The sequence below is a fragment of the Malus domestica genome, chromosome 17 (genome assembly GCF_042453785.1).
Source record: "Malus domestica chromosome 17, GDT2T_hap1".
NCBI lineage: Eukaryota > Viridiplantae > Streptophyta > Magnoliopsida > Rosales > Rosaceae > Malus > Malus domestica.
The window spans coordinates 15,135,736-15,163,735 of record NC_091677.1 but is presented as its reverse complement, the minus strand read 5'-3'; the positions used below and the strand labels follow the sequence as shown (position 1 = coordinate 15,163,735).

Below are 28,000 nucleotides of genomic sequence, written 5' to 3'. Positions count from 1 at the left end.
GTGTGTTTGAACTCATTTGGTTATAACTGCTGACTAACATTTATATACATTAAATGGTTCACAAACAGCAAATATACAAGTGCTAAATATGAAGTAACCTATATCTCTATACCCTACAACTTTTTTCTGTAGAAGTTACCTATCTATCTAGTATCTACCAAAAGAATCGAAATTCGAAATTCCATCTTTTGCATTGTGCAAGACCTCATCACAAGGGGAAAGGTTTGCTTCGGGCTTCGGGCATTCTCAATGCTGTTTTTCTGTCGCGAGATTCAAAAGCAAAATGCATCGAACAAGTGACCCGTTTCTCACTCCATTCCATTCGAAACTCAATCCCTTCAAAACTATTGTTTCACACATCTCGTGATCTCTGTAACAAGTCTTCTGTCTACTAGTGTTGTACGAAATTCAATCCTTCAAACTAGTGTGCTCCGCCACTGAGTTATTTGATGTTACTTCGTTGCAGAAGATACCTACATCCCCACCCGTGCTCCTTTCCTAATTCTATTGCAGACAACAAAATCTGCAACAAATTATCCGCATTGTCTTTGCGAGCCAGTTCCAGGTTTGTCTGTACGAGAGGAACAGTAGGATTGTTCCAACGAACTGCCCGTGTTCCACTGCTGCTTTTAGTTTGCTGGTTTTGCCGCAAAGGGGCATCTGAACTGCTTCCGACTATATGCACTACTCCTTCATCACAGTCAGCATGTATAACACTCTCCAAACAGATTTCAGATTCAATTACCCAGTTAAGGTCAGCAGGAACACCTCGAAATTCAGGCTTGCCTAAGTCCACCAGATTTGAGCAGCTAACAATCAATACAAGCCTCTGTGTAATGATGACAAATTTACCAGCTTGTCTAAGTTCCTTGCACATGACTAAAATCTCATCCTTGAGCCTCAAACTATCATCCGCCTCAACAAGCACTGAAGTTCCAACAGCATCTTCCCAAGAATAAGGTCTTAAGGGGAGTTCCCTGCTTAAAGGCCTTGGAAGACGGACTCTTAAGCGCTGTTGTCCCATTTGATAGAGCCTACTCCGATTTCTGATACTCTGTGCAGTTTTTCCAGTAACTTCAAGAATACTAGCAGCTGGTTTTGCCACTAGTCCTGTAATACCTAAAGCTATGCCTGCACCATAGACATAAAAAGCGTTGGCCAGAGCCAGGCAACCAAATCTTATCATGTGGATCTAAAGGTGATAGCATCGTTTCTTCCGTGAGCTGCATATCAACATGAAGGTAAAGAAGAAACGCAATGATTACTGCATCCTACTATTGAATACCTGAAAGGACACCAGGAAGGCCATGTTTCTCAGCTCCTTTAATTGGTGATTGAAGAAGACCTGTGAGTCCCTCAAATATTCCATTTATCACACCTTTAGAATGAGTAGCAATACCACTCTGCTGCTGTTCCACTTCTGAAACAGCCTGGTCGTCAAATGTAAATGCCACGATTCCCTACAAATAGAAACCCAATTAATAATGAAAAGATGAAAATAATCTATCAGCCACCAGGATGTCGTTCGACATGCAGTTACCTTGTGCGCAGCTTTGCTGAATTGTGTGGCAGCATCACTTATAGCGTAGACAGTGTTACTTAAAAGACTAGTGGTGCCTTGTGCCATGCCAGTAATTAGTCCAGTGGGGCTCTACCCAAAAAAAAAAAAAAAAAACATTATTATACCGATAAAGAGGACAGTTGTAAAACATATACAAATAAACTTACCAGAAAAATGCTCCTAGCAGGCACTGACAAGAAATCTCTAATGCCAAGCCCCATACTCCTTGCAAATCCCATGGGATTGCCTATAACACCAGCAGAACCAAACACCTGGAAATATACAGCGTAATAAGAGCAAGTTAAACATCATACTGAATTGTTGTAAGCCCATCGGTCAATTTACATTCTAATGGAGGAAAGACAGAAAATTCATTGCAGGACTCATGTACAATAATATCTATTAGGTAATTCACGGCATGATGTGCTATGTAACATGTAGACAAAAGCTAAAAAAGTAAAAGGACAGCAAGATACATTGAGGACTATAAATAAGGCATTACTGAGAACCGGCAGCTCTCCAACAAGAAAAGATAGCAAACAAATAACTGCCGCTAGAATCAGGGGGTGTCAATGTGATTAACCTGTTTAACTAACCAAATGTGACTCACAGTATAAAGTTTCTCGCTATTACCAAGTCTCAAGAACCTTAGTAGAAAAGTTTTAATACTTACCTTATACATCTCATGAAGAAGTTGCCGAGTATAATGCCTTACAAGGATCTCTTGAAGGGACTCTGAACTAGCAATTTGATGTGTAATTGTCAGCTGCTTGAGATGAATTCGTGCGCCCTCAACATCAGCAAGAGCCATAAGACCTCTCTGTAAGGCAACCAAATATGATTTCACATGTTTTTTGAATCATAGGATAGAGTTGCTGCCGGTAGATGTGGGTGTTTGTGTCTGTGTATCAAATGCATATTCTTCTTACATGAAATCTTCACATTCATTACCTCAACCTTTGCCTGTGATTCAATGCATGCGCAAAGTTCCGACAAAATATTTTCTAACTTGCATTTATGTGATTACATTATCTACTTTGTAAAGCTTCTCTTAGGACATCAGTATACTACTTACATGGATAACAGATTCTCCTGCAGTAAGAATCCCATTTCTAAGCATCCACGGAGCACTTGAAAAGCTGTGCAGACAAAATTCATAGCTTGTTAAATGGCAACTTTTAATACAAAACTAAGTACACAGAGGCATTTTCTTATTAACTAACCAGTCACCTTAGGGTCAAGTTGATGGGGCCAAAATCAAACACTTCGACAAAGATCTTTTTCTGTCTTCTAGCTAATAGGTAAATTTGCTGCCATGGAGCTCCAATTGGAACAATTGAAGGTAGAGAGAGTCTCGGTTTGTGGTTTTCAGTAGAAGCAGGAGCAGTCATTAAGTGAAGTTGTTTCTCTGTTGCAAAGGAATCCATTAAACCTGTGTCATTGATACGAGAGCGCAGGAATGGATCCGACAATGGAAAAACTCTACTCTGGAACCTTGAAGTAACATTTTTTATGAAGTCAAACAGGCTTAATATCAATTCTTGCTCCAGCTCAAGACAGAAGTCAGCAACTCTGCACACATTAAACAGAGAAAAATAAGCACTGAAAGCTATTAAGTTATCATAACTGTTTTAAATGCAGGTATGCACACCTTAAGCTGATATATTCAAACGAAACCAATGAGACATCTTTCTTCCTCCATTTTGATACAGCAAGGTAGAAAACAGGTTCGAAAGAGCTGTGAGAAGTCCTTTGAAGCAGTCTTTCACTTATTGGTTTCATGACATCATCCTTAATCACATGGCCAATTGGATTGCTTTTATAATCATGGTCAAAGGACAGGATAACAGGATATGGGGTAGAACGCAGCTGGTTATCAATTTGCAATGATGTGATTTGCAAGGAAAGCTTTTGTTGATCCAAACTCTGTACAAGATCAATTGTAATGTTCTTTGCACAAGCAAAAATCAATTCCTACAAGAGAAACAACAGATGAACATAGTCTGAATAAGCTCCATGGAACCTGAGTAGAAGATGCGATTTCACAATTTTACCTACCTGTGGATGAATATTGATCATGGAGATACCAATGTGTTGAATAACAATTGAAATTCTTTCCATGAAACCTACAAACTTGTCCTGTTTCTGTTCATGTTTCCCCTTCTCTCTCAAGTGAGGAACAGTTGGATTCGTCATGTCACTCACAACATGGTAACTTGAATCAATAACATGGAGGACCTGCAATAAAGGAAGGTAATCACAAAGCTAATAAAGATAAGTTCTGATAGTTCGTGGCACGTGCCAAGGTATAAGAAATGAACCTTAGTTGCTCCCTCAGCATGGACGGATAAATGCAATGTCCTCTCAGGTTTCTGGTGGCAAAAGTTAACACAAATTAACTTTCACATAAAATGTAGAAATCGAGCTTAGATGGTGAACCATATATATGAAGTGTGTGGTGATTCAATACATCGCCCTAAGAAAAATAATAAATACATAAAAAGAAGAAGAAAGAATCCAGCAAGAACTCAAAACAGCCAGAAAAGTATCGTTAACATCCCACTAACAAGTAGTAACAGGCTTAAAAAAGTCAACTATACTGTGCTAAGTTATGCAAATATTCTTTTCAAATTTATGTTGATTGGGACACGCAAAATAGATGTCAGAAAATCTTGAAACCAACAGGCAACAATGCTGTTCCCACACCACGAATTTGATTGTGCTAAGCTATGAAAATTTATTGTGGGAAAGTAACAACCTCAGAAGATGATGGTACTTGCACCGGACTGTACTCTTTCACATCATCAAGAGCGTATGACCCCAAAACACGCTTTCCGGGTACCTTACAGCGTCCAAATAAAAAAAAAACTCTTTACTAGACAACATAAAATATTTATTGTTACAATTCATACAAGAAAAAAGGGTGTACCTCCACGGTGAGACGGCGTGGATAGCATGGTTCGTCCCAGGCATAAGGGCAAGATGTGTAAGAGTGAACAATTGTTTCAAAAGTTTCACACCTCTGCTGGTAAATCCTTAGCCTCTAAAAAGTTCCAAGATGCACAACAAAATTGTTTCAGAAAAAGGTCTGATAAGTTTAGAATGCAAAAATGAGTTCACTAAGCTTTAGCAAGCATGCTTCACTCAACAGTACGAACAAGATTGACAACAATGCATATTGGCATTTGCTTATGGCTCAACAAATGTAAAACCAAACAAAAGTTTGCCGCAAACCAGATAATGAACTAGTAATATAAAATAAGACTGCCAGCAATACGATTGAGAATGATAAAACTGTAAACAGATAAACTAATGAACTCAATGACAATTGAGAAGCACACCTCAACCCAAAGAAGCAAGATAACGAGAATGGAGAAGACAATTCAACAAAACAGCCAAACTCAGACTCGGAGTACTATGCCAACTATTTTGGGATATATTCTAGTTTTCAGTTAAATTAATTGTTATACCAACCTCGTTTGAAAAATTATCAATTCTGTAGGGCATGTATCCAGTCTCATCATCTGATATGAGAATCAAATTTGTCCCAGAATTTCCATGGAAGTTTCCAATAATTTTTTCATCTCCTGGAGAGACATCAGCATTCTGCACTTCAACCCGTATCATATTTAATGAACCAGAAAGATAATTCCGCAATTTCACTTGAGTATCGCCAAGATGATCAGGCAAGAAGCTACCTGACCATTGCCATCCAGGTTCATCGTAACGGATGGAAACCAGTAACTCCCTGAAGAAGGTTGAAATAAGCAAGAGGAAGAAAAATAAACAACAACAAAGCCTTATCCCACTAAGTGGGGTCGGCTAGGAAGAAAAATAAAGATAAGAAGCAAAAAACATGCATGCGATATCTAATGTATTGCCCACCTTAAATTTTGAATGTGAGAGTGGAGTCAACCAATTCAACAAAATCAAGACGATTCCGCATGCAAAAGGTAATTTACCTGGCTGTATCCATCCAGTGAAGATGAGAATGTTCTCCTATGCCTAAATGAAAAACGATATCAGTCCCTTTTTGCTTATAACATAAGTCCTTGCTGCATGCATTGCTGATGATGTACCTGCAAATTTAAGAAATTTTAGATACAGAAATTAATAACCATAGGAATTAAAACCTTGGTTACTGAATAGTTATTGTTACCTGGGCTGGAAAGTGATGGCACTTGTCCTTCCAGCAAATGGTGCAGCAACTGCACTAGATGTTACAGACAACATGATTGCTGCACTTGATGATGGATGTGGAACAAGGACGGTGGTTGAATCACTAGGTGGAACAAGGGAAAATGGACTTGACCATAGAGAATTTGGCATCTTTTCAATTACATATTCAGGCAGACACCTACTTGCTCTAACCATAACTTCACCAGCAGAGGAATTGGGGTTAGGTGAGAACATGCATGCCCTAGCCCTTCCACGCTCAAAACCATTAAAGTTCGAATCTTTTACAGTCAACTGACTGCTTGAACTCGATCTGTTATGTGATCTATTAGAAAGAGAATTTTGACCATCTAAATCACTTTTGCTACGGTCTAAATCCCTTTTGCTCGAAAACTCATGAAGATTTTGTTCAGAGTTCGATGGATTCAAAGGTTTGCTAAGAAATATTTCTTTGTGTGGATTCACATTCTCTCTAACTGAGACAACATGACCTCTTGAGGAAGAATTTCCTAGACCATATGAACCCGTAGCACGCAGATGATGGCTAGAAGAAACCGTACTGAGACCATCTTTTTTGTCCTGAAGAAGCTCTTGTTCAGCCATATGATAACAAGAAGGAACTGTACAACTTACTCTCATTTCACTGGAAGCATGTTGAATGACAAGAGGGAAACCAGTGCAATTATACAACAGAAAGGGAACAAAAATGAAGAGTTCCCTGGCACCAGAAAATGCATCCAACACCTTTTCCACGGTAACATATGTAGGACCTAAACAAAGTAACACCAAAACAATTAACAATGTTACTAAGCATAAGGTAATAAGGTTACTTTCAACAGAAGCAAGCACTAACAGTAAATGAACTACCATTTGATGAGTCTGTATAAAAGGCCACAATTTCAGAAAGTGAAAACTTGGCTCCACCAAACTTAGCCATTTTACAAAATGTTTCAGTACGTGGAAAATTCAAAACAGCTGGTTTGAACCCTTGCATATGGATCTCAAGTTTCAGGTGATGTGAAGGATCAACATTATGAAAGGAAGTTTCCACCTACAGGACAAAAGATCAATGAGAAGAGCCTCTTGAATAATGGTATTAACCTTATGAGGATGGGAAAAAAAATGAAAAGTAGCACAGAACTCCTCATTCAGCTAAAGGAAGATCTATTTAACGTCATCACACTACAAACCTCTGAAAGAAATGCAGTCCGAGTAATCCCACCACTTTCTATCGTCAATGTCACTTCCTTTGGAAGGTAGTTATTAACTACTAAAGGGATACTGAGAGTCACTTGGTGAACGAACTGCTTCTTTGACTCATCTAACTTTTTCAATCTTTCATCATGACTACCAACTGTTTGGTTTAGACTACTCTTGAGATGTGAAGTCTTCCTTGACCTAACAGATGAGGGTAACCTGATATTTCGAATGGAAATGCAACAACGAAAGGGATCACTATTTGGATGAGCTGGATAGCAGACAAAGGACTTAAGAAATCCAACTTTAGTCTCCTGAGAAAGCAGGTTTGAAAGGTTATAAACTTCGCTCCAGAGATAAGAATCTCCAACTGGACGCCATCTAATCCTACCAGCCTCAGCCAAATGGAGAGGCAGTGGCAACTCTTGACCAGGGTATAGCGGATCTAATATCTGAAAAGTAGAAAACATTTGACATTGTTAACGTATAAAAACTATGAAAGTCATAAAAATGGAAAATATTTTTTGTCCTACCATAGGGGCAACACCAAATGGAATATCAAATCGCAGCTCGAGTGGCGTTGAAGTTGCATTTGAAAGTATCACCTGCAAGTGTATATAAGTTGTAATCAATACCCGACAAACATAAAATTATGTCATACGTTGAGTTTGTATTATACCGTTGAGTACAATCGTATTAATTTGCTGTAACGCTGCACTGAAACATCGAATACAACTGGAACAACAAAACCACCAACTGTATTTGTTCTATTATTTTCCATATTGTCATTGTAAGCCGTTGAAAAGTCAGCCTCAAAGTAGGTAAGTCCTACAAGATCCATTGAGATAGGATCAGACAATATTGATGATCCATCAAATTGAATGGTAATGTACTGATGAGCAACCCCATTTGCCTTCTGCTCAAAAAGCCTCTCAGAAAAGTGTGCTGTCTTAACATTAATAAGTTGTTCCTCAGGAGTATCATTGATATAGATTGGAATAGAGGAACCCGGTTGCACATACTTTCTGTTCTTCATCTTTGGGACATCAAACACACCAAGATTAACTGGGCCTCGATAAACGTCATATACTAAAGGCAGAGATGTCAAATTTTGAAGTACATAAGGAGCGTATTTTCCTGCATATGTATATTCAGAATAAGGAGAATTTAAAAAAATTTGGCTTTCGGGAAGATCATTTGTACCCATCAGAACCCAAGCATCCTTAATCATCTCAACTGCCCTGAAAACACACTGTAATAAACAATAATGAGATGGGTTACAAATATGACAACTTAAGATAACCAATGTAATTCACTAAGTGAAAAAACAAAATATCAAAATTAGTGGGGAATGTTGCATGGTTTCAAAGGTCAAGTACTAATAACTTGTAAGTGGATCATCTTTTCAGTCTCAATAGGTATTTTCAACAATATATGAACAAGCCCACATTTCGCTCCTTCCAATGTGAGTATTTAGTAGTCCAGTTAATGATAATGTTATTTACATTCAAGGTATATGAACCAAACAGGTGCTATGATCAGGTTCCTCAATAACACCCTTGATAAGATTCATGAGACTTCTAATTGAAATTTTCTGAAAATAGATCTAAATGTCAAAGGAATTGAAAGGAGTTCACACCTCTATTAGGGATTCAGTGAAGTTCAGATTAAGGTGCGCAGGCGATTTGAGATTGACATCTGTCAACATGGAGCTGTTGAGACTCATCCCTTGCTTTCTAATCACATCAACCTCAAACTTCCAAGGCTCGACAAAAGGCTCCCAGAAGACCTTTATCCATTAAAAGCAGGAAGTTATGAGATATCATTCCTGCTGACGTAGAAAGTAATGGTTTGTGAAAAAAATACCTTGTGAATGTTATTGTAGTTCACTTGAAGGTCACCACTGACTGAACCTTCGAGGTTTTTTTGAGTCACATTACCACAAAAGAGGATGTTACCCATAAGAATTTGAAACAGCGGCCCACTACAACTCCACTACATGAAGCCAAACAGGAATTATCAGCATGGAAAGCATCATGCATTTAGTAGACAGAATAAAGAGTCCACCATTTAATACTGGGTAATCAGTGATATAAAAAATAAAAACTTTCAAAGGAAAAACAGACTAATAATCTTTGTGAAATAAAACAAAAAGGACTAAATAAAATTTCACAAATATACGAACTAAACTGATAGTAACCAAAATTCACTGTTCCCTGTTTAGTAATTAGAATGGCCCAATAAAATAAGACTGCCAATGAAAAATTTAAAATCAAGATGTACCTACACGAATAGTATTCTTTTTCTTTTTCATTTTCTCTTGGGTCACATAAGCACACTACAAGTTGCGTAGTAAAGATTCAAAATGCCCAGCATACAACCAATTGACAGTAAATAAGTAGCTTCAAGAAATAACCAAATGACCCAACTATTATGATTATGCTTTGCAAAAAAAAAAGGGCACAAACGACAGTCACAGGGATAAAATCAGATGATATGAATATTACCAAGAAAAAAAAAAAACTAATAGATTCAGCAGTCAAGGTCAGCATACCCTTCCATCACTTAGAAGAAAAGAAACCTTTCTAAATTGGACTTTAAAAGCAATTCCGCCATAAGAAAACTGAGAAGGCCCTCCTTCAGAAACAGTGAATGGTACGCCATGCCAAAAGTGGAGAATGCTGTGTGAAATCCATACATCTAAATGATCACATCGAGCATCTACTTCAACATGCACAAGCTCATTCTGGTTAATCTCAGCTTCAAAAGTACCCTGACATATCTGGAAAAGAGGCCATGATAGAACACTTTTGTCCTCGCTTAGCAATACCGTACCATTCAGTTTTTCCATGTCGGACTTGACTTTCACACTTCTTGCATCAACAAAAAGTTCACTACTTTTACTGCATAAAGTAACCGCAAGGCATCTAAAGTTTTTTCCTTTGACCAAGTCAGATAAATCATTTTGATTACCCTCGACACGATCTTCATCTACCTGATATTCCCCCCAACCTTCATCACCAATCCAGACAGGAAAGTGAAATGTTACGCAAATATTTTCTGACCTAACAATCAGAACATCGGCCTCCTGCTTTAAGTTGTCAGGTGTAGTTGGGGATGAATGTCCCGGATAAGATTTCAAACAGTCAATTACATCAGTCCAGTAAGACAAATATAACCACACATCAACAGAAGGCAAAGAAACCAGCAGCTCATTCCCACCTTCATTTGATTTTGAAAGAGAAAAGTCAAGAACTGATGAGGTTGAAGTGGATTTGAATCTTGCTAATACAACAGAACCAGGTAAAGAATATAATGCCAATGAGGAAAAGCTAAGCACAACACTTAAGAGAATGTCATCTCTCAATGATGCAGAACACATAAATTGCATTTCAGCCTTAGCTATAGGTTCTTTCAAGTCTCTTCTGCAGCCATTTAACTGTATCGACAATGATTTGCAATAGCATTTAACTTCTGAAAATGTAATGCTTGAAACAACAGGTGTAACTGCATTATTCTGTTCTAGGCACCTCTTTAACTGAAGAAACTGTGGAACATCAGATTTGAAACATTTCGATAAATCAGAAACTTGGGAAAATTCATTTATGACATCAATTAGTCCCTCAAATCCACAAAAAAAGTGAGCACCTGTAAAGAAAAACAGAAAGGGTTAAAATTTCATACATACATCTTCTGGTGAAGAGAACTTCATAAATGCAGTATAATAAGATAATACTAAATGATTTTGGTTCAGAACTTTAAAGATGAAACTCCTACCCTCAACCATAAGTTGACAGTACCCAATCCTCGTCATGATACAGATGGTTGAGGAACTTGATAATTCATTTTCACAAGGTATCTTGACCCAAACGTCAGCACATAAGGGTACAACTAATGGAATGTCTACACAATCAGCATCTTGATCAAACTTTGAGACACCGCATTCATCGTCCTTGAAAGAGAGGAATGATAGGAGCAAGTCTCGTCCAAACAAATTCAAACAGTGATTTCTTTCTGAAAGTTTATGCCCGGGAACCCAACATTCAGGAGGAATATCCTTCAATACATTAGTTAAACTGCTGCGATGAATAAAGCTACAATACAACTGCTGAAGTTCTGCCTTTAGAAACTGACCCTCATTGCTGTTGATGGGCACTATCAAAGTACAGTCTAGTATCTCAATTTTATATGCAAGTGAACACTCATTTTCAGTTCCAGTGTACTCATGCGATACGGTGACATGCTGCTCAGTTGAATCTGAACTCCAATCAGGCAACAAAAAGTAACCAATTATTATTGCCAGATACTCAGGAGGTAAAACACAATATACATGCTGAATGCTGAAGCATACTTCAATGCGAGAACGCAATGGCCCACAGCTTCCTTTCCTCACTCGTACGTTTAAAATAGGAGATAAACTCGGGAGTGAGGGCCCCCATAGAAACTCACGTAAGTTCTGTGGCCACCAAGATGACGTGAGAACTAATCCCTCTGCAGAACTTAAGATGTCAAAGTTGTCTTCAGAAATGATTACAGATGAGTGAGATGTAGGCAGGGAAATTGTTCCAATAATGCATGAGGAATCATGAAAATGCACTCTGATTCCACACAGATCTAAATCAATAACAAATACAGTACCACTGTCAGCAGAACTCCCATCCACATCAGATGCTGCAGCAATAAATGTGGACTCTAAAGGTGTGGCATGAAAATATTTAGATACCTTCTTTGTGTTGGATTGTGGACTGATGATTCTGCTGTCCTTCAAAGTGAAATATTTTCTCCAGTCATGACTGGCATAAAGTAAAGAACTTTCAAGGCTACCAAGGGAACCAGAATTGCATAGTGTAACAAAAGGAAAATGATCTACAGGTATGCTTGCATGCTCACAGGAACCACTTTCCAAGAAGTTTGAGAAACCAAACCTTTCAAACCCAAAACCACCAACCTTGTTTGGATTCCCAGCATCCACAGATGAGCTAAAGGAGTTCATACCATAATTAGATGCACCATATGCAGCTAGCTTATCAAAAAATTCAATCAACAGTCTGATTACATACGGGTAGCAGTGGATATCAGTGTTATTCAAGCATATTCTACATTTTTGGCGAACTGACTCATTCCTAAGAGACTCATACTGTAAAATAAAGCAGGGTTCAGTATTTTCAATGTTTGTGGCAAAATCATCACTGCTGTTGCTAAACCCCGTATTACGTTGATGTAAAGCATTTGTAGAAGACTGATTTCCAGATGAATACAGAATATGGCTCTCACTTTCACCATTCAAAGGCAAAGTAGTACTTAATGCTTTCATAGAGATCCAGCACTCCTCAAGCTCTGTAAGAGCATATCTGCATGTTTAACAACCAAGTGTCAACCTCAAGCAAGGTGTTAGTGATCCAATTTAGGAAAAACAAATATGTAAATTTCCTGCCCAAATACATGGGCCACTAAACATTAACTGGTTTCGACCATAAGGGAAAACACACACACCCCCCCCCCCCCCCCCTCCCCCGCCCCCAAAATAAAAAAACACACATATGGCACAAAAAGAAAGAGAGAATATGCTATTAAAAATAAATTGACTAATAGGCTTTCTCAAAATTGTCTAGTACCTGTGACATGCAATCCGGCTACAAATTTATAAACCAACAGAAAAATGTGCAAGTATGTAATTGTCCGATTTCAACAGTACATTCATATAAATGCTCATAGCAGAAATTAAAATACAAGATACCTGATATCTAATTGTTGGCAAGCAAGCATGATGGATGAACTATTTTCTTTCTCATTTTCAAGTTCTACTTGAAAGCTGACTGTCTCCAGTTTGACATTGGTAGAGAACCCAAAAACAGCAGTCCTTGATCCATTGGATATGACTTTAAGTGGATCAATAGTTTCTAAAGATAGAGCTGGCTGCAGAGCACCTAAGTATGCAATCAATTCCAGAATTTCAGCATATATAGATGGAGAAAAGTGTGCATTCAGTGATGATGTATTGATGTACACCTGAAACCAAAAGAACAGCTGAGCATCTTTAAAAATAAATAAATTAATTAATTAATAATTAAAAAAAAAGTAGAAGTGAGAACAACCAAACTAATACATGAACTAGAAATAAAAAGAAATTAAAACAGTTTCCTGATTCAAAGCTGTCTACCAATTGATCAATTTTGTTGTTCACCACTATTTTCAAGATCTGAAACTATTAGGATGTGAATCAACATTTAGTTCATATTAATTCACTCCCACTCACATGTGTACCTCTTCCCCCCACTTGAGAGACCAGAGCGTCAAATTTAATTTAAATTGGGGGTCGAATAACAGGGATGCAAAAGCTTAAATTAATAGAAGGTTAACTCAGAATTATTTTACATTCTACCACAAATGCCAACGCTTATGCCATCTGTTATTCAATTGAAAAACTTCTACGGCATGAGCATGGCATGACTAACAGATGACACAAGCAAGCTGCTTCTATGCAATATGTATCTAAACCAGATGTTCAAGTTCGTACTACAATGGATTCCAATGTTAAAACTACTATAAGGTTCGTGGCAGTTCAGCTAAATCAAGACAGAGTGAGCATGACCAAATTATTAGAAAAAAACATCTATTTACAACTATACATGCCTCCAACTGTTTCAGTACTGATTCATCTTGGATCAAGCAACGTTCCAAAGAGATAGAAGTGCTAAGTTTCTCCAAAATAGAGACTGGAGAAGAATGAGAAGGCATAATCATCTTCATCTGCACAATATCAGTATTATCACTAATGGGATCCTCAAAAATCAGTTAGAGAAACAAACAAGTACAGAGTATCTGACTAGAACCTACCTCAAAATCATTTAACTTGACCTCGAAGTGATCGTATAGATCTTTAAGTTGAAAGCTCAAAGGAATATAAGACTTGAAAACCGAAGTTAAGAAGTTCTTGAAAGTATATGATTGTCCATCATCTGATGGATGAGATCCAATATCACATCTAGTCATAAAAATAAGGGAGCCTGCTTCAATTACCTGTCAAAAATTGCATTTAGTTAATCAAATCCTGCATTAAGCAATGAATTTACTTTTTTCTCAGCTTAGTTAAATTAATAGTATCAACTGCGGAGCATTCTTTCCACAAAGCACATAAGCCAACAGAAACAGTTGCCAAAAACTTGAATGATTACTTTGTAGTGAAAGACTGGGTATTCCGACCAATTATGGTTATTATATTACCCTTTGGCAGTCGTGGTATTGGATTCTTCGAGTATTAGTAGGTTAGAGCGTAAATTTAATTGTAGATGCCATGGAGTTTGAGGGATATCCCTTTTGGGTTGATCATCATGACTGGGGACAAGGTTCTTCATTGACTAATATAGTTTCTTCAAAGCAGACAAAGGCAGCGCCTCCAAAATCACTGTGAAATACTGATTATGAAGGAAAACATGTCCATCTTTCTTTTACCATTATTACTTATATCTAAAAAGTATTTGGAAAACCAAGGTTCCTCCAGTATAAGGTCTTAGGATGGCGGATTAATACTTCCATTTGCCACAATGCTGCATCATGTGCAAAATGCAGGCAGAAAGCTGAGTGATCTCGCTATTTTTAAGTTTATGACAGTTCAGTTATGAATTTTGTAGCTGGGTTATTTCAGCAGGGTTCTCATTTTTAAATGAAAATTTATCTGGTGTTTGAAGAAAGATGAAGACTAAAGTCCTATGAGGGGTGCACTGTTTTGGGCTGTGATATATGTCAACTGGATGGAAAGGAATCTTCGAAGATCATAAAGGGGGAGATGTAGAAAAGAATTGGCTAGAGTTAGGTTTTGGCTTCGTCATGGGCATCAATATCAGCAGAATTTAAAGACTGGTCCTTATCATCTATTATCTTAGATTGAAAGGCTGCTTCAAGATATGTTTTAGCTACGAATGTAGATCTCTTTTGTAATTCTAATGTTGTCTGCATCTAGTGTACATTTTGAGTTGACCAATTGAAATTGTTTGTTTTCATAAAACATATATAACAAGCATCAAGAAAGTCAAAAGGCGAAAACCAAAATTTTCTGTGGCACATTAATCAGTAGAATTACCAAGTTATGCTGCTCTGGTATTGCATCTCTCCAAGGAACATTTATGATAATATTGATGATACTAAAATCCCACACAACTTTCCTAAGATGGGATAAAATGTATCTGCAAGCAATAACATTGATATAACTCATCAATCTGTTTATATATGGACAATAACATGGGCGTCAAAAATCTGAATAAGGTAGAGACTAGCAATGGAACATAATAGTGGCAACAAGAAAGCTTACTCAGCTTTTGATAACAATCGACCATTTACATTTTCTATCCCATTTAGTGACAAGAGAACCTGCAGCAGGTCACATTACAAGCATCATGGGTCAAAACAAGAAAATCCTTAGTCAAGAAGGCCATCCAAAACCTAAATAATGTGAGAAGGAAAGCAATTCTGAACAAAACATGTCATTCTTAAACCATGTTTCCTTGAGCAAGCAAAACAGAGAACACTCTTAAAATGATTTCATATTCGATGCTGTAGTCAGGATACAGTTAATTTCTTTATTCTTTTTTTATATAAAATGTCAAAAGATTGTTATCAACTTATCACGTGAACTTTTTTTCAAAAAACATATACAAGTAATAACAAGTTAATAACAGTCAAAAGACCATAAAGGAGAGCATAATAGAGACCTCCATATGCCAACAAAAATAGGAGATGCAAAATAAAGAAACCTTAAATGCTCCAATCTGCAAATGGATCTCTCAGTCTATAGAAATTTTACAAAATCAATGACGACAAGGGAAAGAAACAACTATTATGTTTTCTTTCCCCAACAAATTTTTCAACAAATAAAAGCATACTAATATCTAAACCTTCATCAAAGATGATTTATGATGTGTAACACTGTAACTTTTTCTTTACATATCCCTTGTAACTTTCGGCTAATTATAACTCTCCAACTTTAGCAAATTTAGAAACTTGAAAGTCCAAGGAGCTCTTAAATATCAAACAGAAAAACCAAAATTATATGATCTGAAGACAATAGCAGCAACTATGAATCAATTTGAGACACCGAAGATAGAAAAAGCAAACCCCACAGAGAGAGAGAGAGAGAGAGAGAGAGAGAGAGATAGATGTGTGACCAATAAAAAAAGAAACTTATAGTAACAAAATGTATCAATTCTTACCCTTCCATGCTGACCTTCAAAGGAATTTAAAACTCCAAAAAAGTCCATCAAGTTTAGGAAAAATTCTGCATCAAAATTAACTTCCAATGGCTGAAGCATTCCCTGAGTACAAGCGTTCGGAAGAAGCAATTGTCAATAAACGACATCCAGACAAATAATACTCATCGAAACATATCTAGTTATCCAAGAGAGGTTTCTCATATCATACTTGGTATCTCAGAGCAATAGATGGTAACAGTATGGTACCTTAATACACAATTCAACCTCAAGGTTTGGTGATACATCCACTTGCAATCTACAGGATGGATGCTCATTGTCTAATACTTCCGTCTCAATAGTAGGCTGAAAAAAAGAAAATGGTCAATCGCTGAAATTGTCCTCTATAAGATTGCTTACCAGAAAGTAATTTCACAAAGAACAATAATGAGTGTCAACAGAGATGCCATCAAGATGCTATTTAAACTAGATTTGATAGTGGAAAGAGAGGAGATTTGGGCATGTGGTTAACTGGTTTGGATATTAGCCAGCTCTAGACACATGAAGTACAAGAAACAGTACAACAACAACAAAGCCTTTTCCCACTAAGTGGGGTCAGCTATATGAATCCTAGAACGCCATTGCGCTCAGTTCTGTGTCACGTCTTCCGTTAGATCCAAGTACTCTAAGTGGATAAAATTCTGAACTAAATTGCATAGCATGTTCCATTTCTTTCTAACTTAAACCATATTGCCCAGAAGGCCACCCAGGAAGGCAAGCTGAATGAGCTTTGATTATCCACTTGGACTTCAGAGAATCACTTAATACGTAATGTAACAAGTCATTTAATCCCCTTAAGTGAAAAACATTGTTCTTATTAAATATTGAAAACAAAAAATGACTTATGTCCGCAGGTCGTAGAGTCCAACTAAAGATACTGTCCATAGATTTTCCAAAAAAAAAAGTATGAAAACAATCAACTCCTAGAAAAAGAAATGAATAAATTAATTACGAACCTGTCTCATCTGCAGAATGACTTTCTTGCTACAAGGATAAACCATCTGGCCTGATTGGACAACGGAAAAAATGGTTGCAGATTCTTCCCAAAACTTGCACTCAATAATCACCCCATTCAACATTGTCTCAGAAATTTCTTGACCATATTTCCTGAAAAGTGTGAATTTTAGTCAATACAGTATAACACAGAGAGGGAGGAAGAGAAGCAACGCCACTACATGAATCTTCTGTCTTATAAATAATAGATCACTTACTGACACATATGAAACAACTAATGTAAGAAATAAGCTGTCTCGCTGGCAGAATGATTCGTTTTCTAAAAGACACGCCAGTTTAGTAACTGACAAAGTATATACATACTGTACAAAAGAAACCCATGACAGCACATAAAAAGAAAATGTGACACTAATCTAACAATACAGTACAATCAAACAGTAACAGTTAGTACATTGCTTTGCAAAATATTAGACCAGAACCATAGAAAGAAAATATTTCACAATGGCTTCCACTTGTTTACAAATTAGAATAGGAGCTTTGTCCTGAAGACGATATTTCATAATTGTAAATATTAACCATTGAATCAAGAAAAACGGAAATTAACTCCTATCACAAGATTCAAAACAGACTAGCTAGAGTGTTAATTGTAAAGCTTACCTACCATTTTAGTTCACTAATCATGATACAAGTATTCAATTTAAGGTTATATGTGACACTGAGCTTAATTAATTCTTCAACAGGAAGACAAGGTCAAAGGTGAAAACAACATGAAGAAATAACACCAGCTCTGCTCAGCTTCGCCTAGTGAAGCTATTCTGGAGCCTCACTCATGCCAAGCTCAAGCACAATGCAAAGGCAAACTCAAGCTGCCAAATAGTTGATAGCAAATTTGTATTCCTTTTAGTCATATTGAGTAATGAAAATAGTCACTCATACATGTTCCTTAGTGTTGCAGAAATCCGATTAATGCTGAACTGGAGTGCACATATACTGATTTTATCATTTGCCCGAACATCCCCATTGTATAAAACTGGAGGATTGAACTCTGTGGCCTCACATATATCCTGCACATGAAATAGAACATTGTATTTAATGTTTAGCAAAAATGTAGTCTTCTGCTACCCAATTGGATATGAGATACCTGAATAACTTCATCAGAAACAACACCAGAAAATTGACCCAAATCATCTGTTCCACCAGCACCAAGCATGCCACGGGATAGCCAGTTCAACCATCCCCGGGATTTGCCAGTTGAATGCTCATCATTATTTGTGTTTGAAGTTAAAGAGTTCGACAAAATTTCCTGCAGGAACACACAATCACGAGAACTGAAATATCTAAATTCACCAACTGACAAATTTTTCATACATAAAAGTTGAGTTGATTCTGAAGGCTAGAAGTACTGAAAGTAATACTCTGAGCAGTAGCTTGGCATATTGAAGGAAGAAGTGAATGACAACTTCCATATTTTGCCCAAGTTGAAGGAAGAAGACAGAGTAGTCATAAACGAAACTCATCCCTTCTAATCCTACTGTTTTTGTGAGGATAAGACGAGATAAAGTTCCTTCATAAGTAATCCATCTCCTACATTCCACTTGGACAAATTTGGAATTTGTCATCCATTTGTTCCTTCAGTATGCCTTCAATCTAGTAAGTTATCCTATCCGAGCTAATCCACTCTAACAAATGTGGCTTATGTGTCAATGTCTCCCAACCTACACATGAATACCATTCATACCTGCAGCTCACATTCAGCAGTAGACCTGTAACTTAAAATATCATCAATGTCCAATTCTTTCTCCATTTGCTCCAATTCCCATTGAGTACTCTCGTCAATTGGCTGATAACAAAAAAGCATAATGTGTCATTCACAAGTAAGACACCAACCCTTAAATTGAATGTTCATACCTCATTAATTAAACAGATGATAATGTGCATGAATAAGAAGTACAATTTAACAGCAACTGTGCCCAGAAGAACATGGTCTGAAAGTGATCAAAAGGAAAAGAAACAAAAAGCAATATGATGTTCGAGATATTGCATTGCTTCCTTTTCAAGATTACTGTATATGCATAGGACATACAATATGGTCGTCGTACCCAGTGCACAAGGCTCCCGCTTTACGCAGGGTCGGGGAGAGGTGAATGTCGGCTAGCCTTACCCCCATTTATGGTAATAAAAAAAATTGTAGTAGATTTCAATACTTTCAAGGGAGACAAAAAGGAGAAAGTTGACCAAATCCTCATCCAACTAAGTTCAACTATTATACTATAACTAAATTAATAGCACTTTTACACAAGAAACAGACTGCTGCCTGTTAATGTGAATTTTGTTAAAACCCAAATCTCTCTCTCAAGATGGCCATGGCTTAAAAACGAAGTAAATGGAAAATCATAAGAGCAAAGTTCTGAAAATAAGACATAAACACGGAGATGAACATAGACATAAACACAGAGAACACAAATTAAATTATAACAGCTTTCCGGTCTAACCAAATACTATAATACGATAAACCCCTGAATTCTGTGGAAACTAAAGCCCATAGTGAAGACATTCCACACTACAGGGGGGTATAGCGGGAAGCTTTGAATACATTCCTACCATTTATGCCAAAAGTGGAACCAAGATAGAAATAATCAACAAGAGTACACAAATCTTATAAAAAAATAAAATGACATGTCCACCACACTTCCTATTTACCATAACTAAATAACATTTAAGATAAATAAAATCAGCAAAAACTAAAGACATCCACACATTGCTTGTGCATGACTATATGCCCAATATTACCAAACCACATAAAAGATGGATTTTGTACATGCAGAAATGACACATCACCGACCAAAGAGATAAAAAGGAAAGGGCATCAAACACCCATAAGAAGAAAGCGACAAGTACAACAATCACCTGATCATGGCGAAGAAAATTCAGCTTAGCCTTATATAGGTTAACATATTTCCGACAAGAACTTCTGCAACCAGATTAAATACTGAATGTTAAAACTTCAAACAAGTACAACCTCTTACTGAGTATGCATACCTGGGAAATGATCATCACCTAACATTCTATGAATGAAAACACTTTCCTTCAAGGAACAAGGACATTAAAAATTAAAAGTTGTTGGGATACATGATAAAGGTATCGAAGGTAAGGAAAGTATCTATGAGAGAAGAAAGTATGTTATAAGAAACAGAACTATTATCCCAAACACATAACGTCAAATGGTGGTAAAACAACAAAATTTCTTTTAACAAGTTAGGATATTCTAACGAATGAATTTTTAAAATTTTCTTTTAGCGTAATACTTAATTACAGGAATTTTGAAACGAAAATATTGTAGTTTTGATTTAGATGGACATCTTGATATTCACAGAAGATAAGAATTCAAACTCTTAATGAGTACGCGTAGCACTGATAGTGTGGAACTTATGTTTCTAAAGGGAAAAATGGGAAGACCATTATTACTAAGCATGCCAAAGCTTTCCGATCGGATAGAATGACACAGAAAGAATAATCCTTGCACTCTGGAATCCATGTTTTTGTTTCGTACATTGCAGCATATGGTTGTGTACATACTACATACTGAAACCCATCTTACAGGACAAAAAAAACAATATTTTACAAGACTTTTCAAATGCCCTTTGTTCGTGAATCAGCAGTTTTAGCACATAATTCTACTCTTTCTGGAGACATAAAAAGCATTCATTATGAATATATATATGTTAGGGTGTTTTGATAGACCACCCTTTCTGTTGTTACTGCTTACTTCCTCTTGTAATATAATTGTTTCTTTAATAAAAATACACACACGCACACATAGATACAATATGAAAAAATTGAGTGAGCAAGAGACAAACAGTACATAGTTGTACTTGTTAACGTTGCACTTGGTATAGAAGAGGGTAAAAACAAAACAGAAACGGACTCACAGTCTCTGTCCAAAATATCTCCATGAGCTTTTCTTTAATCTCTTATGAACATCTGATAGAACAGATTCTTGCGCATAATGCCACCACTGCAATTGCCAACCCTTCATTTTTGTTGATAACGGACTATACCAGGGACAATAACGCCCATACCTTTAAAATCCAATAACCATAGATCAATTAAAAGCCACTTGAGCTTTTACATAGAAGTCACACAAAATTTCAGTTTATCAACACAATGATCGTAAATATAATAGCTAAAAATAGTATGAACAAAAAACTTACTTATTTCTTAATTCACACGTGCCTAAAAAATCCCAAAGAATTAAGATTTGTTGCAACTGAACCTCATTTAAAGACATCACCTGACGTGCACATCAAGAAAAGAGATGAGAAGATAGTAAACCAATTAAATTTAAGGGTAATTCCCAGTTTATAATCCTCAAGTTTCACCAAAATCGCACTTTACTACACTTTCTTTTTTTTCATCTCACGTTCATACCTAAAGTTTGATTTTTCTGCCACTTTGATACTTCCATTAGCCTAGACGTTAACTTTTCTGTTAACTGATGACGTGGCAGGATATTGGCCCACTAATTCTCACTTTACTACTCTCAAGTAAAGTGAGACAAAAAAAAACAAAGGGTAGCAAAGTGCAAATTTCATGATACTTGAGAGTGGTAAAGTGAGAATTAGTGCATCAGGATCCTGCCACGTCATCAGTTACCAGAAAAGTTAACGGGTAGGCTAAGGGAAGTATCGAAGGGGCAAAAAAATCCAATTTTAGGTCTGAAAGTGAGACGAAAAAAAGTAAGTGTAGTAAAGTGCGGTTTTGGCAAAACTTGAGGGTAGTAAAGTGGGAATTGCCCAAAATTTAATTTATATACACCTTACAGACAATTTACCAAGTCAGTTATCTCTGCGGTGATAGAGTACTGTGGAGTATTGTTATCAAGCTCTCCTGATCTGTTGACCTGGCATTCAAGAGCATGCATATTACTCAACCTCAGTATGCATGGGTAAAAAGTTTATAACTTAAGACACGTATTATATAAACTACCAATTCATTTTGATGCACACGTATACACACATGCACCAGGCTAATGTAACAAAAAATTAGTTACCAAAATATTTATCTTACTGTTTATCACATTTGATACCAAAGCATAGAGCGAAAGCAACAGTGTTACATATATATACAGGTCCTTTATCCAAAGGGATCCCCATTTTTTAGTAAAAATGGGGACTAGTTGTGGGGCCCACACCACATCAAACTTCAACGATCCGAACCGTCTATTTTTCAAGTTGCACTTTATAGATCATCCTTGCAAAATATTAGCCAAATCGAAAATGTTTGAGGCACCTAATTGAGTTCAAAGAAATTGATGAACACTATGTTCCAAGAAACATTGAAATTTCATCAGGGCAATCAAATGAATAAATGGTTGTGGATTGAATTGATTTTTTGCAAGGATGATCTCTGAATGAAGACTTAAATAATAGACGGTCTAGATCGTTGAAGTTCGATGTATAAGGGCCCGACAATTAGTCCCCATTTTTACCAAAAAAATGGGTATCCCTTTGGATAAAGACTCTGTGTGTGTGTGTACACACACACACGTACATATACATACATATATATATTCGTCAGAATTTCGAGTTTCATCTATTATTATTTTTTATAGGAAACAAATTTTTGTTACTAGAAATGAAAATGTACAATGCAGTGGACAAGATATCCACCGAGCTTGAAAAACAAACCCTGCTTTTACCAACTAACTATATCAAGATACATCAGAAATAATAAAAAATACAACCTTTGCAATTGCTAGTGCACTTTCAAGGTTTTTAAATTGAAATCCGGCCAATAATCAGAAACAAACCTTTGAAGAAAACAAGACGATCATTCCACAACCAACAGAGAGAGAGAGAGAGAGAGAGAGAGAGAGAGAGAGAGAGAGAGAGAGAGAGAGAGAGAGACAGATAGAAGAGATGCAACTACAACGCAAAGGACAAAGAAGAAAAGAAATTGACTTTCATACCGAAAGTGACATGGAAACATCACAAGGAGACAATATTGAGTCATATTTCTCCCCATCAGGTCTTGTATTGTGCCACAGTTTGGAGTCCCCACCATTGTTCATAGTCATCAATTCGACTGCTCCACAAAATGTGCCACAGTAAAATTCCAAACCCGTAATCTCCACAACTTTATTAACTTGGCCCCCTCTTCCACTTGATGGCCTGAGATATTAAAGGCTCAAAAAATTAAAATCCATTTGGAACATATCATAAGACCATAACAGGTCCACGCTCTGCAGCCACATCTGTTGTTTTATAAAGGGCTGAGAGTTACTTAACAAGTTTATTGACTTGGTCCCTCTATCCTTTTTCAATTGATGGTACTATGGTCTGAATGTAGTCGTCTTCTGGTTTTTATCTTATGTTGCTAGTTTCATGTTCTGTTGGATGGGGCTAGGTTCTTTTGTGGACTACTTGTCCACTAGAGATTGTACCCTTTGCATTTCCTAATTCAGGTATCTTGTTTCTTATTAACAGTGTTATCAACCCAAGTAAGACACAAATGGCAATGCACTAGAGATTGTACACTTTGCATTTCCTAATTCAGGTATCTCGTTTCTTATTAACAGTGTTATCAACCCAAGTAAGACACAAATACCAACTCACATGCACCGGATCCCATCAGAACTCCGAAGTTAAGCGAGTTTGGGCGAGAGTAGTACTAGGATGGGTGACCTCCTGGGAAGTCCTCGTGTTGCATCCCCCCCACCCCCACTTAATGGGAAAAGGCTTTGTTGTTGTTGTTACATTTAACCAAAATAAGCATTGTGCAAACCAGTCACATGCAAACTTTGTCCAAATATAAACTAGCAAAGATTGAAAAAAGGGATGCACTGCAACTTTAAAAATTCTGTCTAACATTCTTATAGTTGAAGTAATGTGGGCCCATATAGACGAAAAGCTCTATATGCCTAATAATCAAAGACTCTCTTGAGTTTGAACGGGTAAAAAAAAGAAAGAAACAATGAAAGAAAAGAAAGACAGAAAGAACTTGGAGAAAAAAAAGCAATCGCAACTGCCAATATAACCAGAAGAAACTGTGAATTACCCTATAGGAGTTTGCTTCATTGTCCTCAAGCTGGATAACTTCAACCCAAATACAGTATATGCCTGCAAAACAATAAACAGGAATAAAAATTATGCTATGTTATTCAAGAGAAAATGTTGTGCAAATAGAATAGTAACTTCAGATACTAAATAATATCCACATCTTAGAAAACAACAAATAAATGAAGGTTTTTTGTATAGTACTTTTACTTGTAAAAGAACAATAAATTACAAATCAAAAGTTTGATAAATTTAATTTATAATTTAGGATTAATGGGAAACATGGTAGATAAATAAAATAAGACCAACCCCTCTTTTTCAAAAAAACCTACACTGTACCATTAGCATATAAGAAATGACAATAAGATTTAGTGGAGAAAATTCCAGTAGATTCATCAAATAATGAGTCAAACGAACAGCTACATAAAAGAAAAAAATTTAGCAAGGGACTATAACATGGAGAAAATTTACCGAGTCACTGAGCTTGTGATGGTACAAGATATGAAAATCTCTGATTGACACTTGGATGCTGTCAAGAACCTAAGGGGCAAAAGGCATAAATGTCAGTGGTGTTCAGCAATGATCACAAACCCCAAAATATCTTAATATATCTTCAACAGTACCAAATTATACAATACACTTCATTTCTTTTCAAGTATTGAGATGGAAGAATAGAAACAAAGAAAGCATAATAATATGATGCCATCTCTGTGAGCTAAAAATAATCAAAATGTAAATTTCAGAATAAGGTAATATCACCTTAGCAGAAATATACGATATAAGCCCAGCCTGATTTTCTGCAGAGAGAAAAAGAAAACCCATTAAAGCACCAAAAGTTACAAATTAGTAGCCAGAATATACTTTGAAAAGAATTAACACTGCATCTCCCGCAAAAAAACTGAACTGTCATGGAGACTAAGAGAACTAGATGGACAAGAATAAAGTAAATGCAATATGTCCTAGCCACTTAGACAATGAGCAGCAGCACATGAGCTGTAGGCCACATCCCATGAGAACAAAAAGATCTGGTGATAGCTTAGCGCCTAATTGATTCCAAACAATATGCACACCTTCTTTGTGTGGTAAACCAAACAGTTATGTGAACTAAAGAATCATAAGTGTTAGCTCAACAATAATATATCCCTCATTTGATAATTTATGGGTTGACTACTCTTTTTAAAACTGTGGCTAATGCCCTAGTAATTTGAATATATTACATAGAATAACTACATTTCTAATGATACCAATGTATTAAAAGTGTGAGGCGTGGGCGAGGCGTCCAAGGGATAGCCCGGCCTAGGCGTGAGGAGTGAGGCAAAGCCTCACGAGACCTAAATTTTTTAATATATACACTGAGCGTACACATTATATTAAAAAAAAAAAAGATTATTAATCAATAGTCACCCTGAACACACACATATATTATATATATATACACACACATATATATACATATATTATATATATATATATAATGAAGGATGAAAAGCACAATGTGCACACATATAACAATGCACGCAGATAGCACACACATCCGTTATATAAAAATATAAAAATCAGAAAAAAAAAGGAAGAGAGACAATAATGCAAGGACGAGGTATGAGGCAGTTAAAACCCTACCCAAAATTTGGGTTTGGGAGTTAAAAAAAAAAAAAAAACCAGCCAAACAGAGACGCCTGGACTCCCTAAGGCACGCCTCCGCCGCCTAGGCGGCTCTGGCGACGCCTTCCACCCACTCCCTCAAAACAGAGGCAACAACCTCAGAGGCCGCCTACACACGCCCTGAGGCGAGCCTTTTAAAACATTGAATGATACATATACATTATCTTTCAGTGAAAAAGTAAAGATGTTGCACTTTTATAATGATACAGGTACACTGATTTAGTTTCCTACATGACTTTACTTGCATTAGCAATTTAGCATACAGATACCGGCCAAGGTTTGTCCCACTTGGAAGGCAAGGTATTACATTTGCAGTGTGTACACAAAGATACTAAAATCAATCAGAAGTGTTCATGCCTCAAATTCGGGGTGTCTCAAAATATTCTAAGAATTGCATTGCTCAACTAATAGAAATATTTTAAAAATTGAAAAATAGAATAAGGGAAAATTAAATTGAAACTTCAGAATCTTATTCAAAAAGCAAAACTCTTTGTTAATTCAGTGATGTTTTCCCAAGGCCCCAAATTAAATTTCTACAAGGGACCCTTCATTTTCTTGGTGAACTCTACACATGGCTAGTAACTTTAAATCAATAATAGTGCACTCAATTAAATTGCCAAAGAAAAGAGAGGGGCATTAATATCAGAGCTGTTCATTATTTGCCTTCAGAAAGTGGAATTTAAGAAGCTTACCGGAAACACGTTTTGATAGTTTTCCCAACTCTGCTGCAGCAAGTTTGGCCTTTTTCCAAGCAAGCTCTCGTCTTTCAACTTCATCCGAACTCCACTAAAACAGACAAAATCACTTAACGACATGAAATTATCCCTTTTCAGATACTTTCTTAATTTACATGATATATGATACCTTTAGATCATCCGCAAAACCTTTTTTTTTTCTTTTTTCATTGTTTTAGTTAAGTCTTGTGATCTAATATCTATTATCTATACAATCTCCAAGTAATTCTACCGGTCAATTCCAAGAACACTTTCTTTTCAAATGAACATATCTGAGACTGAAAATTACCTCTTGATCATCCCGTTGGGATGCACAAAGAAAGACATCTTCTAAAATAATTTCAATGGGGTCCCAACCAAGCTTCTTCCAAGGAATTTTGATGCTTAACTTTCCCACCCGGCCTACCAAAAAATCCATGATCAGGTGTAGCTACCAATAATAGTAATGAAGAAATATATAGAATCATGCCATAAATCTAATGCACCAGTTAAGAAGTAATCATGTAGGACCCGAGGCACGACCCAACAGCTCTACAGACATAAGATTTCCTCCCATCCCAAAAGATACAGCATATAAAATTAAATAAAGCACAGATAGAAAATCACAACTAGTGCCTTCAATAATGTACTTAGACTAACTGGACCTTCTTAAAGTTCTGGCATATCAATATAATGGAATCCTTCCACCAAATGGTCCTCAATAACTGCACTAACAACTACAAAAACTTTAAACCTATGGACATATAACCCAAAAACATTGCCTGTACCGAAGAAGTAGAGAAAATGTCAGAAGTATTAACAATGGTAGTACGAAGAAAATGTCAAAAGTACCTTCTTTTAAAGCAAAAGGCAACTGAAGATAATCAAATGCTTCAAGACTTAGCTCCACATTTTCCAAGAACACTTCCCCTACGCAACAACATTAAAATTCATTACATGGGCATTGTTATATACATAAATTCATAGTTTCCTGAGTACTCAAAACATCGAAAACCTGCAAAACTCAACCGACTTCCACTAAGAAAACGAAAAACAACAGCATATAACTTCAATACTTGAAAATACTACCTTTCCAAAGGGTGATCTTCAGCTGGTGTTTCTGAATATCTTTGAAGTACCGACCCAGATAGCCCAAAATCACCTGACTCACAACTCTTTCAAACATCGTCATTTACGCTCGCCTCCGTCCCTTCTCAGTTCTCGTTCGCTGCGCCCATCAGAGAATTCAATTGGACCTCGCTTGCAATAACTGCTAGACTGAAAGCAAAGAGGAGGGATATCGACTTGGGGGGCATTTAGGAAGAGGAAGATTGATTGGAGGTTCAGGGTTTAGGGTTTCAGAAAAAACAGAGCAATTTGGGAAGAAAGGAGGAGGAGGAGGAGGAGGAGGAAGCGAACAGCGCTCCAGTTGCCCCACCC

At 36.7% G+C, this 28,000-nt stretch overlaps 1 protein-coding gene and 1 non-coding gene across 3 annotated transcripts; one reads left to right on the top strand and one right to left on the bottom strand.

Moving 5' to 3' along the window:
• Position 1: 1 nt before the first annotated feature.
• Positions 2–27,997, bottom strand: LOC103436293 (intermembrane lipid transfer protein VPS13). 2 transcript variants are annotated; one of them, XM_029097887.2, is made up of 46 exons: positions 27,650–27,997; positions 27,413–27,490; positions 26,871–26,983; positions 26,540–26,633; positions 24,945–24,982; positions 24,657–24,725; positions 24,187–24,248; positions 23,099–23,300; positions 21,962–22,030; positions 21,342–21,421; positions 21,060–21,209; positions 20,038–20,101; positions 18,869–18,970; positions 18,272–18,433; positions 18,067–18,194; positions 17,133–17,283; positions 16,387–16,482; positions 16,141–16,242; positions 15,243–15,301; positions 15,015–15,117; positions 13,772–13,954; positions 13,568–13,684; positions 12,672–12,943; positions 10,712–12,285; positions 9,489–10,582; positions 8,801–8,929; positions 8,574–8,723; positions 7,614–8,186; positions 7,468–7,539; positions 6,928–7,386; positions 6,605–6,788; positions 5,721–6,507; positions 5,524–5,640; positions 5,036–5,309; positions 4,491–4,604; positions 4,320–4,403; positions 3,883–3,933; positions 3,620–3,799; positions 3,213–3,535; positions 2,792–3,133; positions 2,637–2,700; positions 2,235–2,381; positions 1,729–1,833; positions 1,541–1,651; positions 1,286–1,460; positions 2–1,131 (listed from the first exon to the last, which is right to left on the bottom strand). In XM_029097887.2, the coding sequence occupies exons 1-46, from the start codon at positions 27,750–27,752 to the stop codon at positions 443–445; spliced, it is 10,395 nt and encodes a 3,464-aa protein (XP_028953720.2). In that variant the 5' UTR covers positions 27,753–27,997; the 3' UTR covers positions 2–442. The 2 variants fall into 2 exon arrangements, with proteins under 2 accessions (XP_028953720.2, XP_070673823.1); XM_070817722.1 differs by lacking the exon at positions 20,038–20,101 and having other exon boundaries at positions 27,650–27,987.
• Positions 23,722–23,841, top strand: LOC139193913 (5S ribosomal RNA). The gene has a single exon (XR_011578456.1). It is a non-coding gene; the product is annotated as a 5S ribosomal RNA (ribosomal RNA).
• Positions 27,998–28,000: the final 3 nt, after the last annotated feature.

What these genes read in the sequence shown, in the direction of transcription:
- LOC103436293 (XM_029097887.2), bottom strand. Translation starts at nt 27,752, where the DNA reads ATGACGATGTTTGAAAGAGTTGTGAGTCAGGTGATTTTGGGCTATCTG. An exon ending in GCCTTTTGCTTTAAAAGAAG is followed by an intron (nt 26,984 to 27,412) that starts GTACTTTTGACA and finishes ATTTTTTGGTAG; the next exon opens with GCCGGGTGGGAAAGTTAAGC. An exon ending in TTTCTGATGAAGTTATTCAG is followed by an intron (nt 18,195 to 18,271) that starts GTATCTCATATC and finishes TTTCATGTGCAG; the next exon opens with GATATATGTGAGGCCACAGA.